This window comes from Acipenser ruthenus, chromosome 11 (genome assembly GCF_902713425.1).
Source record: "Acipenser ruthenus chromosome 11, fAciRut3.2 maternal haplotype, whole genome shotgun sequence".
Lineage (NCBI taxonomy): Eukaryota > Metazoa > Chordata > Actinopteri > Acipenseriformes > Acipenseridae > Acipenser > Acipenser ruthenus.
The window spans coordinates 31,414,294-31,428,516 of record NC_081199.1 but is presented as its reverse complement, the minus strand read 5'-3'; the positions used below and the strand labels follow the sequence as shown (position 1 = coordinate 31,428,516).

At 36.3% G+C, this 14,223-nt stretch overlaps 1 protein-coding gene across 3 annotated transcripts in view; it reads right to left on the bottom strand.

Moving 5' to 3' along the window:
- Nucleotides 1-1,900: 1,900 nt before the first annotated feature.
- chn1 (chimerin 1) overlaps nt 1,901-14,223 on the bottom strand; it is a 46,332-nt gene continuing 34,009 nt past the window's right edge. For all 3 annotated transcript variants that reach the window (XM_034044927.3, XM_034044928.3, XM_059033666.1), the window contains 7 exons: nt 11,610-11,687; nt 10,289-10,373; nt 6,608-6,781; nt 5,588-5,665; nt 4,422-4,559; nt 3,913-4,018; nt 1,901-3,416 (listed from right to left, as the gene is read on the bottom strand). In XM_034044927.3, coding sequence (XP_033900818.1) covers nt 3,245-3,416; nt 3,913-4,018; nt 4,422-4,559; nt 5,588-5,665; nt 6,608-6,781; nt 10,289-10,373; nt 11,610-11,687 — 831 coding nt within the window. In that variant the 3' untranslated portion in view covers nt 1,901-3,244. The remainder of the gene's footprint in view (nt 3,417-3,912; nt 4,019-4,421; nt 4,560-5,587; nt 5,666-6,607; nt 6,782-10,288; nt 10,374-11,609; nt 11,688-14,223) is intronic.

Sequence of the window (14,223 nt, the reverse complement as noted above, 5' to 3'; positions counted from 1 at the left end):
ATTACATTCATTCCCCCCTCCCCCCACAAATATGCCAGAAGGCTAATTGTGGGATTGTATTTTCTTAGCAACAATTATCTCCAGAGAATGTTAAGGTAATGTTTCAGTTTAGATAACAAAATAAATTTACTGACCGGTCAATATCAAAGGACCCTTTGAAGTGACAATGACTTAAATCTCTAGCCATATGTTTTGAATTGCTTTGACCGGGTTGGGACAGTGAGACAGAGCATATGTATTTCCACAGAAATGTACTACTCCTAGTCTGTCAGCTTTGATTAGTGTTTGGCAGCACATATGGAAAGTGTATAAGAAAGGTTTCCAGGTTATACTTTGAAATAATTACATTTGTTACATTCATGTTTAACATGTGCAATGAAATCTATTTGAAGGGAAATGCTATTGCATTGTTATACAAGATGCTTTAATGAGTTGAGTGGATTTACAGTATACATTTGAAAGCATGCAAAAAATAGCAAATAATTTCTGTGAAGTGGGATATGTCACACAGCTCAAAATGATTATATAAAATAGACAATATATAGCATATAAAATAACTCATTTTTTGATTACAATATTATGAATGGGTTCTCACTGGCAATTGACTAAGCAAAGAAAAAAAATAAAAGTAGGTACTTTTTCTGCATGCTGTAAGCTGCTAAATGCGAGAGTATTACCGCCTGGAGTGCTTGCTTTGCGGATCTGGTTAATATTATAAAAGCAGAGTGTTGCAGCTTTTTGTACATGCTTAAAGGTTTTACAAGATTGATGGGAGGAATGAATTAAACATGTTACAGATGCATATCAAAAGGGTACAAGGAATTCTATTTCAGGGGGGTCAATTTCAATCATCCCTGTGTTTAAAGAAAGTATATGATCCCACATTATCTCCAAGTGTTTGTAGCAATACTAAAAGCAAGTTTGCAAAATCCTATGACCAATGTTTCAGCTAGAAGTCTTTCTCAATGTATTACATTTAAAGTGGAGTGAAAAGCCAGACAGTTGAATGCTGTATATTCAGATTTAGAAGCAAACACAAGCACTGTAGACTGGAGGATATTTTAAAATAACCTGCAAGCTAGCAGCTGCGTCATGAGACGATGTTGCCTAAACAAAAATGGTCTAAATTTCTCTTACTGTCAGCTTTAAAATCATCACAAGCACAGGGAGGATTGCCTAACTAAGAACACCATGCAGTGTAAAACAGAAACACTGCTGTGGATCCTGAAACTGTATGTGACTGTGCTTAGAGGAACTGATCTGGAAATAACCAATGGTACCAGTAAAATATTACGCTATATTAATTAAGAAAGTAAGTCAGTCAAGGTTCAGTATTTAAATAAAATATATACAAAGCAATGCAATATAGCATTACTGTTAACATACACACTTGCAGTGCAGCAGTGTGAAATTAAACACAAGCTGCCAGAAATGAAAAGGTCAACTTTCATTAATTCGACCTAAAAGCTAGTGTTTCCAAAATTGTCAACTGTAGATAAAAACAATTTTAATATGGTAATAGGATTTACAACAGCTTAAAAAATGCTGGCAGCCTGTCTGTGGGATATTTCACGTGTACATGGTTCTTGACTGGCTCAGCTTGATCTGATTGCATGCAGTTCTGCTTGGTGCGCTGTCAAAAAACCTCAGCCCCTCTGCATCGAAGGGAATGGGACTGTCAATTTACAGACTCCAGATTACCTCCAGGACAAGCAAACCCCCTGATTATCAAGTATATTAGAAAGCACTTTCATTTTTATACAAATAAAGAGCTCTTTATGTATGGTGGGGGATCACTACTCTTATTTGTTTTCTTTTTTTTAAATCCTTTTTAGTAATTCTTACAATTGGAATGAATGTGTTGGGCAAATATCTAATAAGAATAACATGCTGCAAAGAGTCTGTGGAACAGGTTTATTTCCCCTCAAAACAATCTTAATTAACAGCAGTGTTAGAAAGCATATACAGGTGAGTATTGTTATTTAAAAAATAAGTCATTTATAAAGAAGTAATCTCTGTTTCATATGAATACAATGACAAGGGTGGTAAAAGGATGTGGGCTTATTTGTGGTTTAATACATAAATACATATGTTATGATGTCAATATATGGTATTGTATTGTATAAGCTAATATGTTGTCTGTGTGTTGTCTCTTATAGTAGAAGTGATGTAAAGTTTAGGTCCTAGCTGCTGATACTGTGAAAAATGATGTCTTGTGATAAGAGACACCATACACACAACGTTTTAACTTATTACACACCATATAAACTAAGTTGTACTCAAACTATTATCAAACATAAATAGTTGTTTTTAACCTTTAGAATTTTGTCACGTGTTCTATGCTGGGGAAGATGTCTGCCACACGTTGAGATGTACAGTAATACAAGCTATTTATAATGCCTCTGTTAAATTATGTATTTAACAGCCTGGTTAATCAACAAACTTGGGAGCTTGTATATGATGTACATCATAAAGTTCAACACAACACATATGATTCTTGAAATCAAGATTTAATAAATTAATTATTTATATATATATATATATATATATATATATATATATATATATATATATATATATATATATATATAGCATATGCATGCGGAAACCAAATGCAAAAAACTTACAACTAAACAATAACAAAATGTTGCACATGCAGTGCAACAGCTTGTGAAGACAGGGTTACTTCAGTTAACATTGAGAGTACACAAGATTACTTTATTTCTGTTAGAAAGAGGCTTGACCCAAAAGAAAATATAAAAAAACAAATCAAATACAGGGTAAAAGAACTTAATACAGTATCTATGTAACATCCAGATATAGTGTTTTACAAAATCTGCCCATATTGCAATATGAACTACATTCACAGGACAAGAGAAAAGCCAAGTCACAACCTTTACGACTTCACATACTTAAACACATGCTGAATTACACCTATCCAAAATAAAGAAACTCCGCCAAGTTTGGTCCATTTCTGTAAAACAACCCCCGACAAAAATGGGGAGTCAGTCATGCAACAGGGTTAGCTTTAAATACATAATCCACACCCAGCAATAGGGGGGAAAAAGGTCTCTTTTTATCAGGTCCATTGGAGTGTGAAATTACAATAAAAACTTTCCTTCCTTTTCAAGTCTCTATGCAAAAAAAAACAAAAAACAAAACAACAATTAACATTTCAGCCTCAAAGCTGAATCTAACAAAAAAAACATATTTCCTTCATCCATTGAGTTCAGTACACTTTTTTTTAAAACAAAATGTCCTCATTGTTTATCAGGGACTCCACCACCTGTCTCTGATAGCGAATGTCATTGAGAGATGCCATTGCATCCAGGTCTGGTGCTCGCATCAGGGTGGGACCAAACACAATCCCCAGGTTCTCAGCATTCATGAGACTGTCCTTCTCATTGAGAGTCACCCTGGAAGAGGAGCACAGGATGATTAGCAAGTGGAACTAATTCACAGTCATCGGATATGGGGTAATATGGAAACCATTCTCACTAGATTTCAAATAATATCATTTAGGACACAATGCCGTGGAATTTACACTGTAGTACTCTAACTATTAATCTGTCCTACAGTATGTATTAAGTGGTTTCTACAACTAAATGATTTACTGCGTCGCTTTTCCTTTTATTAGCTTCAGTACTATATTTCCAATGCTCTCCTTAGTGTGCAGTCAAACTTTTAATTTCTAATATATTCACTTCCATTTGAAAAGTCTAAAGGGACACTACTGCAGCGCTGCCCTTGACCTCCTATTCTAGCTTCGTTGGACAGAGAGATTCCGAATCCAATTCTAGTTTACTTGCTAACACTGGTGGAGATGCTTGTCTTTGAAATGCAAGTAATTTTAACTATGACCAAAGATTAATAGGAGGCAAAATGTATGTATCTACAGTTCATGGCAATTACCTCTTCAAGTGCCCCATGAGATACCTCAGTGTTTCACAGTGTGCAGGTGGCAAAAGCTTCAGTGCTTCATGAAGGGCCTCTAGCTGCTCATCAGGGTCTGTGAGCTCTGCAATAATAATCTGTTCAGTTAAGCATTCATGCATGAGTGGTAAATGTGCCATGGTCCCTATGGCAATATAAAATACACCACACAGTAAATATGGTGTGGAGCACTAGGGTCTCTTACTTCATAAATATTAAAATATATAATTAAATAAAACATAAAGAAAGAAAGCATTTAAAGTCATCCTTGAAAAATTATGATATTGTTTTTTCCTTAGAGGCACTCAAAGCTGCATAGTTTAAAATGTCCCTGGTTCATTTTTAAAATGCATCTGTATACATACAGTATTTTTTCAGTTTAAAGAACTGCATATTTCACATAAACACAACAATGTGTTGTTCATTTTTACCTGCGTTTGATTTACGCCCAACTATAAAAAGACATCTTTATTTCATTATTTACTCACTTGCAGCTTCAATAAATCTCGGGTAGGCATCGTATGTGATCACGGGAATGGGCAAATCCCTGAAGTACAGTTTAAGTGCACCAGTGATAATATTGATATCTTCATAAACATTCACAGAAATATCTGCCTTTTCGCCATCTGTAGGTAAGGAATTACATTTAAAATATATAGCACACAGAAAGAGCCCCCCTGATTAAATTCACAGCACACACACAGACAGCACAGTGGCATTTTTTATTTAAACACGGTTTCAGGGGGTAAAGCAATACGAGGCAGCTGTAAGAGGCAAGATAAATCCCATTGCCTTTGAACGCTGGAAGCTGTCAGTTATTCTGTCCCTTTCAGTCTAACTAATGAAGAGCTTTATAAAAGAGAAAGTCTGGTCTAGTTCTGCTGCAGGTCAACAAATGGCTATTCTCTGAGGAAGCATCACAGGCAGACAATCAATATAATAATAAACATCTTTTGGTCTGTATCTACTCAAACATCATACTGAATGTATAGCTGACATAGTACTTGGTCTTAACAGCTGTCATTAACTGCAGATTCCTATCTGATTTTTAATCTTCCCTTTGTGGAGGGCAGTAATCACTAGTTTCTACATCATGTACCCACTTTCCTGTAATATCAAAAAGCAAAGACTGCTTCATCTACCCCAGTTTGAATCATGTTTATGCAGATTGCTTGTGTGTATTAGGGATAGGGCTGGAGTTAGGCCCAATAAACTATACATATAGATATATCTGACAGCAATTTATCTTAGCTTTATAAATACTGAGATAAATATATAATTTTCTATGAATCTTCATTTGTACAAATGTAATTACTGTCAAACACACATAAGAATTCCCCTCTATGATAATGCAGCCAATTTGTCTACATTTCTGATGGACATTTATAAAACTATTATCCTTTATTTAACTGTGCATTTGAAAATAATGTTTAAAAGGTCTGCAAAGGCATGCCTGCATTCCTCTTTGAAGTCACTTTACTTATGTGGGCTTGCACTGTAATGTTTCACAGCTTGGTATGCAGTTGTATATGAAACTATTAAAATACCAACGTGTTGTAATTCAATTACCCTATTAAGTTACATTCTACTTTTGCACACATGGCTATGGTTAAGTTGGTTTATTATTGGGCTGAAAGGTTCAATGAAAACATACCTCTGTCGAATGCCAACTTGACGTCTTCTATTAAGTCACTGAACCCTGATACTCTATACAGCCCTTCTGACTTCAGACCTATAAAAGATGCAATGTCACAAGGTGAAGATACCAATAATAAACCTAAAAGGGGACCAGATCTACAGGAGACCAGCTAAGGTTGAGCTTACTACTGTATGTTGTTCAAGAACTCTTCTGGAAATGTCCCATTTTGTTTCATACTGTCTAAAACTGGTTGAAACGGTGTACGATGAAGAACGCAGGATATTAAAGGTTAATCTCAACTGTTTAACTTGGGTTTTAAATGAAAAACTACTAATTAAAATAAATTAAGTGCAAACCTTAAAAGCCTCTTCCAAAAATAATGAAACTATACTTCTGTTACAGTAGTGAAAGATATATGAGCTTCTTTTAAAAATGCATTTATGTATGTACGGTGACATACATAAAAATGGTGACCTGCTACCGAAGTTGTGCTAGAGTTGTGCTTTCTGGTGATGGTTGTCTGTAAACATCTAAATGGGCCGGCTGGTCAATGCAGCCACAGTGTTGAGAGACTTGCTATCATTGCCCTTGTTAAGACAAATACATTTGCATTAATTACAGTACAGGTGACCTCATCTTCAAGGATTAGTACAGTGAACAAAAACGGCTCTGAGCATAATTACTTATTCCCTGTCATGTCAGGATAATTAACCACACTGAGCCACGCTTTCTCAAAACAACAATCTCACTGGGATGGCTGTAAAAAGGCTGAACTGCTTGTTTAGGATTAAAGATGAACGTTCCAATAATTCAAATTTATAGCCATTTTAAAAAGAATAATGAATTACTAAATGATAATACATATAAAACTCAGCAAAAATTTTAAAGGGAGAAAAATGACTAAATGGGAGAATACAGTTAAATAACAATCTTATGGAAATCAATAGACCATCTCAGTCCTCTGCCCCCTTGCCCCCTGGATAAAGACACAGTAAGCTCCATGGATGGGGATCTGGAATTTCTGATGGTTCTTACCTCTAGACTCGATTTCTCGTATGCACATGTCTACCACCATTGGCCGCTTTGTGTTGTGGGCTTTTACCAGCGTGGTAAGGTCACAGCTGTAGACCTTTTTGACATGCTTCAGGTCTGGCTTGCAGTCATTTGGAACCACCTTGGAACATTGCTTGTGAACATTTAAACCACAGTCTGAAGAAAGAAAAAAAGAAGAGGGGAAATCGGGTATTCCTGTACCATACAGAACCAAATACAGTTCAAAGCGAGGAACAACCTTTTAAACTAAATGTCCACATACAGCTGAGAAAGGGTTAAAATAATATACCGACACATGCCTATTCCCCTTGGCAAAAACATTTGGTGCATTCCTATTGGTGCATCAACTAAGAAAGAGGAGCTAGTCTATTCATTTAGTTTGACCTGTTAGTAACAAATTGCTTAAAGGGTAAATAAGGACCTTTTTATTTTATTGTATTACATGTTCCCATGTGTTGCTACAAGTGTTTACATATGTAACATATGGATTTACCAGTGAGCAGGAGAATGATGGGAAATGTAGTTCTGAGTCGTCCTTGCAGGTACATAGGAAGCCATCTTGTGGCACAGAATGCAATTTAAAATTTTTAAAAAAGTGGTCAAAATGTAAAAAAAAAAACCCAAAACAACACACACCTTACGTAAACAGTTGTAGCAACACATGGGAACATGTAACACAATAAAATAAAAAGGTTCTTATGTACTCTTTAAGGTACAGTCTAGCAGTGATTTAACAGGAGTGAATACAGTAGTCATATATATATATATATATATATATATATAAAATATATATCTTTTGAGTTATCCTGATGAATGCCCAGGTTGATCTTACATTTACTGTATGCATCACTGGGTTTGTAAACAAGGCTTCAGCTCAGCTGCCCAATTAAATGTTGATTAGTCCTTTGAGGCCAGAAATAGCAAATTCACCCACTTTTTCTAACGTAAAACAAATTGTATACACTCCCCCCCCCAGGATCCTTTTTATCTAATATTAGGTTTTGGTTGAAGATCTGATAACATTCAGTGACAAAAATATGCAAAAATGCAGAAAATCAGACAGGGGGCAAATACTTTTTCACGGTACTGTATGTATGTATGTATGTATGTATGTATGTATGTATGTATGTATATTCAGTATAAATACTGAAGAGACTGCATTTGACTTTTTATGAGCTCTACTCAGAATCACTGAATTATTTATGATATAAAAGAAATTAGGTTTAAACCAATTTAGGCTGTTAAAAATGGATATGGCACCGAGAGAAATGCCTGCAAGAAGCAATTTTCTGAAATTATAAATCAGTGCAAAAACTTGTGCTTCCTCAAATTAATGCATACTGGGCTAGGATATTAAAAAAATGTCTTGTGAAAATACATCTCTTGAATACAAATAGCTGGACTAAGCAGCTGCTCAAAGTTGTTGATAAAACATCATTACAACAAGCATAAAAATAGTTGAACTGCGGTGTAAATCATGCATCCAGTACAACAGAGAAGTCATTTCTTTGTTATATGATGTTATGTTGTTTTCACATTACTGGAACGCGAATCTTCAAGCTTGATTAACATTTTTTTCCCCATTCCCTGAAGGAGTTTGAAATGTGTTATTTATTTTCAATGATGCAGAAATGGAATTACTTTGGGAGATGACAATCATTCTAGTACTTGATGAAATAACTGTATTCAGTCTCTTACTTAAAACCAGTCTTCGTGGTCCGGTTAGAATCACTATGGTATGTTGTATTTCTTCAAAACAAGATCTTAATTTCATGGTGGATCAGAGGTGCAAAGCAATGGCCATTCCAATCCAGGAATTGTTTCCAACCCAACCCTAAAATACTTAAATCAAAGCAATTACACCTTAATCCAGGTCTTCAGCAGTTCATTATTTCATAATACCTTATACAAAGTGTTGTGGAATTGCCCTCAATACCGTAGTTGCTTGTGCCTGTACTAGATTAAGATATTTGCCAACAGAACCTGTATCCCCACAAGCACTGTTAGTGCCCAATTAATAATTTACCATAAAAAAGAAACAGATACACAATGGTTATTTTAAAATGTACTTTCTTGTCGTAATCTCCAAGGGATTTCTAAATCTTCATTAAAAAGGCACATTAAAACATTTGAGTGCACTAGCTGGTTTAGCTTTTGAGAATTTGCATACACTTATGTAAATCTTTCAAACTGCTTGGGGCCCTTCTCTATTAACCAGGCCTGCCAGCCTTGTTTTCATGCATGGGTATGACAAAATTAGGCTGCAGGTAGATTTTGAGGAGAAGATATGGCATTGCATAAACAAAGCAGAGACATGCTGACCATTAATTGCACTTATCATAATTTTGTTATTAGGCTTGGAAAATAATCAACTAATCTATTTACAAAATGTCGATATTTTAAATTAAAAGGTATCAAAAGAAACTGTAAAATTATTGCCTTACATATGCTGGTTTCTAAAACACTTATACAGTTTGGTTTCAAATGAATTAGTCTTTACGTCATTATTTTAATTAGGGCAGACATTTTTCAAAAGAAAATATGACCTAGTATTTCCTTTCACAATCAACATCCTGTTTACATACAGCTCATGTATTACACAATGTGAACTTTCTTTATGTTGTATTGGATCAAGCAATAGAATTTCTACAACACCCGCTATGGAAGATGCAGATCAATAATAATAATTACCCCATCAAATCAATGTTAATTACCTATTACAATATGGCATAGTAATCATTTTGGTCTTTTGGCTGGAAGGGGACCATTAACAGGTGAATAACACAGTTGATAAGAGAGACAGTGTTGTTTTTATTAATCTGTACCAACTGCTACAGCAATGTGTTGTAGGATTTGGGCTGTACTTCCCCAGCAGCTCACAAACATCCAACATGGCTGCTCTGTGTTTTTGTGAGCTCATGTAGTGAGCCAGACGCATTTGGCAAACTGAGATTTAGTTGGCTGTACAAAACAATACGACTCACTATGTGCTCTCTCCACAGGAACAGTGCTATTTAAGAACTTCTGTCTCCACTTAGAGTGCGTCCAACTACCTCTTGCTTGTTGTGTTATATATGTTGTGTTATATATCTTCCTACACTAAAATGCACAGCTGTTGTAATGCCACATTGATGCGCTATATATAATACCCTGGTAGCCCTGGGACAGATTCAGGATTATTTAAATGTTTATACAGTACAGGATTATAACCATATCGTCCTAGGGCTCTGGGACTTAGAATTCATTACATTTTTCATCCCACTGTCTAAATATAGTAGGAATATGTGAGCTACAGAACTGTGTCTGTCGTTAACCTTTAATCTGCATTATAGATCTAGCAGAAAATAACAGTGGACGCAACAGATACTATTCGTCTCCTTCCACTGGGAAATTCAATAAAGTAGATAAAACACAATTATTTGAAATGTTCGCTCTAATCCTTAAAAGGGGATGTAAAGTCCCCAGTAACACTCAACACATTCACCATTCACTTTAGCTTTGCCGCTTTTTCTAGAAGAACCTCAAAAAAATCATAATAAGAAACAGCTGCAGTGAATTCTTAGACTTTCCGGAGTATTATTTTACACTGTCAAAAAGGATTAAAAGGACCTAAGCACAAGTCAAAGCAACATCATAGGATAAAAGAAATGTGAGTTCAAGTACCTGCACATTTCACTCCCTGAGCAATGAGACCCCACATGAAGTTGGCACAGTATTCACACCAGTGAGGCCCCCTAAACGTGTGAACCTACGAAAAAAGGGAAAGCAACAAAACAGGATTGGCAAACACTCACTTATTAGAATAACATTAGAGGAAGACCTTGTTTGGCAAAGTGCTCCTTTGTTTTTACTGCATGCACATACAGAAATAGAAACATATATGGAATCGATAAGAGATCATTCTGTTTTAAAGGATGAAAATAAATATTTAGGCGGTGTTCATTAAATTAAAAATTGAAATGTGGCACCCAAGCGGGGGGAGGCAATATGTCCTTAGTGACATGCAAGTGCAAGAGGGGGCGGGTTGTCATGGAAATAAGCAATAATGTTGCAACCGCAGCAACATCAACCAGAGAGAGAGAGAGAGAGAAAACAGAGCAATGCTTAGGCTTCGAATGGCTTGAAATTTAGCAGAGCCCAATTTAAAAACACTATTGTTGCAATTAACCTTGCCAAATACATTAAACGTGTTTGAATGAAAGTATCTGGCAATGACATTTAATTCCTTTTCTTTGCATAGAAATTAATACATATCTAGTGCTGTGGATAATGCTGTGCCATGACATATTTACAATACCACGACAAATGACATTTGAAATATGCAAAATCACCTCCAAGTGAATTGACCCTGTTTAGTATTCTCAATGCACAGCGAATATATAAATAGTATATATGGAGGGTTACATTTAGAGTTACGTATAAGGTTTATTTTGAGGGGACACAAGCTGCAATAATAATGTACTATTTAGCACCATATTGCACCATAGCAAGGAGTAATTCAGGAAATTAGCATGAAAAATATATCGCCTTGTACTTCACATCTTTGTTGAGCCTTAGTTGTAGTTGGGAAACCATAGTAATTCTCTGAAATATTTATGCTTTTCTGGAACCGCAATGTAGTACAGTTAACTCAGTACTGATTTTATCAGCGAGGCCCTTAAAATATTACAAACTGGAGTGGACAGCAAGACAGAGAAATTAATAAATAAATGTAGTGGTTTTGCTAATGTCAGCAGTTTCACCGTCTCCCACTAATACTGTTCCCTCCATTAGTCACTTAAATTACAACAGAGGGGAGGATGACAAACATCTGCTGACAGAAGCCAAACCAGGACACACTCTTTAACTGCTCCCCAGCAATTGGCCAGCTTCTCCATCAATATTCCCAAATTAACCAATAAAAACATTTTAACAACACCTCCAGCATTCCTCTAATATCACAAAGTAAGAATGCATCATTTTATTTCTTTTTTTCATTGCTTACCTTGAAATTGTGGACTTTTTCATATTTAGGAGTTCGCTCGTTCTCCTTCAGAGTGGCTCTCCTAACCAGCGAAGTCAGCTGTGAATAAGCAAACAGTTTCAGAGGCTGCCACAGAGTTGCAGATGGTTTCTGAGGTCCCATCTTCATTCCCAGAGCAGCCGCCAGTATATCCTGCTGCTGAGTCTCTGGCTTTGACTTGTGAACCAGGGACTTGTTCCCTTTCCTGCGCGAGCACGACTCCCTGGATGGCATTTTGATATCCGAGAACAAGATTCCCCAATTAAATGAACTAATATACGGCTGTAGCTAAAACTAGTCAGAAAACTGCAAAGTGGATGTACAGTACAGTATCACTGGTTTGTACTGGTTTGCTGGATACTAAATTCTCTGTACATTAATCTAGCCCACACGTTGGCGAACGGACACTGTTTGTTGCATTGTTACATAAAGAAGAGAAAGCTTCTTACTTCAATTTCAAAAGGCCCTGTTACACACTCTCTCTCCCTTAATAGTGAGAGATGTGAAATTAGCAGCTCAGTCTACACAGTAACCCGACCCTGTACCAATGCTCAATAGTAATAAACCCTCATTCTCTGTATTCTTCCATGTTACATCGAGAGGCAAAAAAAGATGAACATTTAAAAAAAATCAGGGATCTAAGCTCCTTTCCTCTTCTCTGAACTGATATTCACACTGGAAAGCACAGCTCCTGCATGTACTGCCTGCAATCAGTCTCCAGCCACAGAGCTGCTGCCAGGCCGAGTGTAGTGCAGGAGGGGGCTGGGCTACAACAGTCACGCTGGAGGAGACAGGTCATTAAGAAAGCAGCTAACCAATAAACAGGAGGCTGGCCCTGCTTGATCGCCTCTACAACACCCTCACCGCTTTCATAAAGGCTCAAGAAAAATAAAGACAAAAACACGCACACACACACACACACTTCAGTGGGACGATAATAAGGGATAAATGAGTCATACATCATCACTGAATATTGTATGTCTTGGCTTTAAAAAGCACTCCCAGCCAATTAACTGTGCATCAATGTTGTACTCGGGGAGGGGGGAGGGGGGAGGGGTATTGCTCAGGATTTGTATTGTATAAGGGTGTTTTGATTTTAAGATTTTCTTAAAGTACAACAACATTATATTTTTATAAACTAAACAAAATGAATAGCATTATTTTTTATTATTTGACTCGCCAGCAGAAAACTTGCATTCATTTTGAGAGCTCGTCTAGTTTTTCTAAATCCCCAGCTCTCAAATACAGCTAGGATTTTTTTGGGGAAGCAAAGAAATCACTGTCAGGGTGCAAGCTGGCATCGCCCGCAATGTCAGCAACATTTTGAAAGCTGCATACTGGATAATTTATTGGAGCCCTACTGAGTTGCAAAGCCATTTGCCAATTCCCATATTGGAGAACACAGAGCAAGGTGGTGCACTTAAAGAGTGCTGTGCTTTGAAGCAATGATACCTGCTGGTAGTGCCGGCATTGAAATCAACATCTATCTGATAACAGCTTCAATAAGAAAAATAAGTAAGACTGCTTCACAACCACTCTACAGAACAGCGACATGATATTTAACACACAGTGTCCCTTCCTTTTAATGCTGTTGCTGGGAGTCATAGTTAAGACTATTCCATCTCATAATGAGAAATAGGAGTCATACCACCTTATAACTGGTTCAGCAGTTTAATGGACCACTTAATAATACAAGGGACACAATGAAGGGTGTATGTATGTCTATATACTGTATACAGAATGTGTATATATGACCGTCAATCTTCATTTTTTGGTGCTTAATGTTTTGTGAACAGAGGTTAAATTCACACCAAAACCAATTCCGTTACAATTAAGATTTTTTGTGAAGACTTGGTCTTTAAAGTTTTTCCGATTAATGCTGCAGACATATTTTGGTGCAAAGGGTAGCAGGTGAAAGCCTTTAGCTCCTGTCACAAAAAACATGATGATGCCTGATGCTGTGGAAACACCACCCTCAGTGTGTTTTCTGTACATCCTGGATTTGGTTTTAATTAAACATGAAAGACAGAATGTTGAGGAACCCAGTAGAAAGAAGAAAGCTATGAAAACTTTTACATTGTGTAACCAAATTATAGACCCCAACACTTGAGCAAAGGAAATACTTTAGGGATGTTTTGTAGAATTACATTCCCAGACTTTTTTTTTTTTTTTAATACTAGTATCACAGCCGCAGAATACATTATATTGCTAACCTGTTTTTACTAGCATGGTTTAATATATCAATAGTAGCATGATCAAAGAAGCTCTCTAGACTTTATGTTGCCCTTGAAAAATATCCATTACTTGATACCATCTCTCATGGCCCTATTCAAAGTGACCAACACAGTAGTGTGTAAATGTATTATAACACCAAGATTTGTCATTTATATCCTTTATATACCTACCTGCATGAAAACCTTGGTGTGATAATTTCAATTTTTGGTCAGTAATCAGTGATATAGAAACAATAAACACTCACGTGAAAATGTTAGACCACTTTGTGCTTTTATTAGGCATCTTAAACAACTTCTAAAAAGTCACATGCTTTTTACCATTTGTGGCTATGTGTTCCTTTTCACTTACTAATTTAAATTAA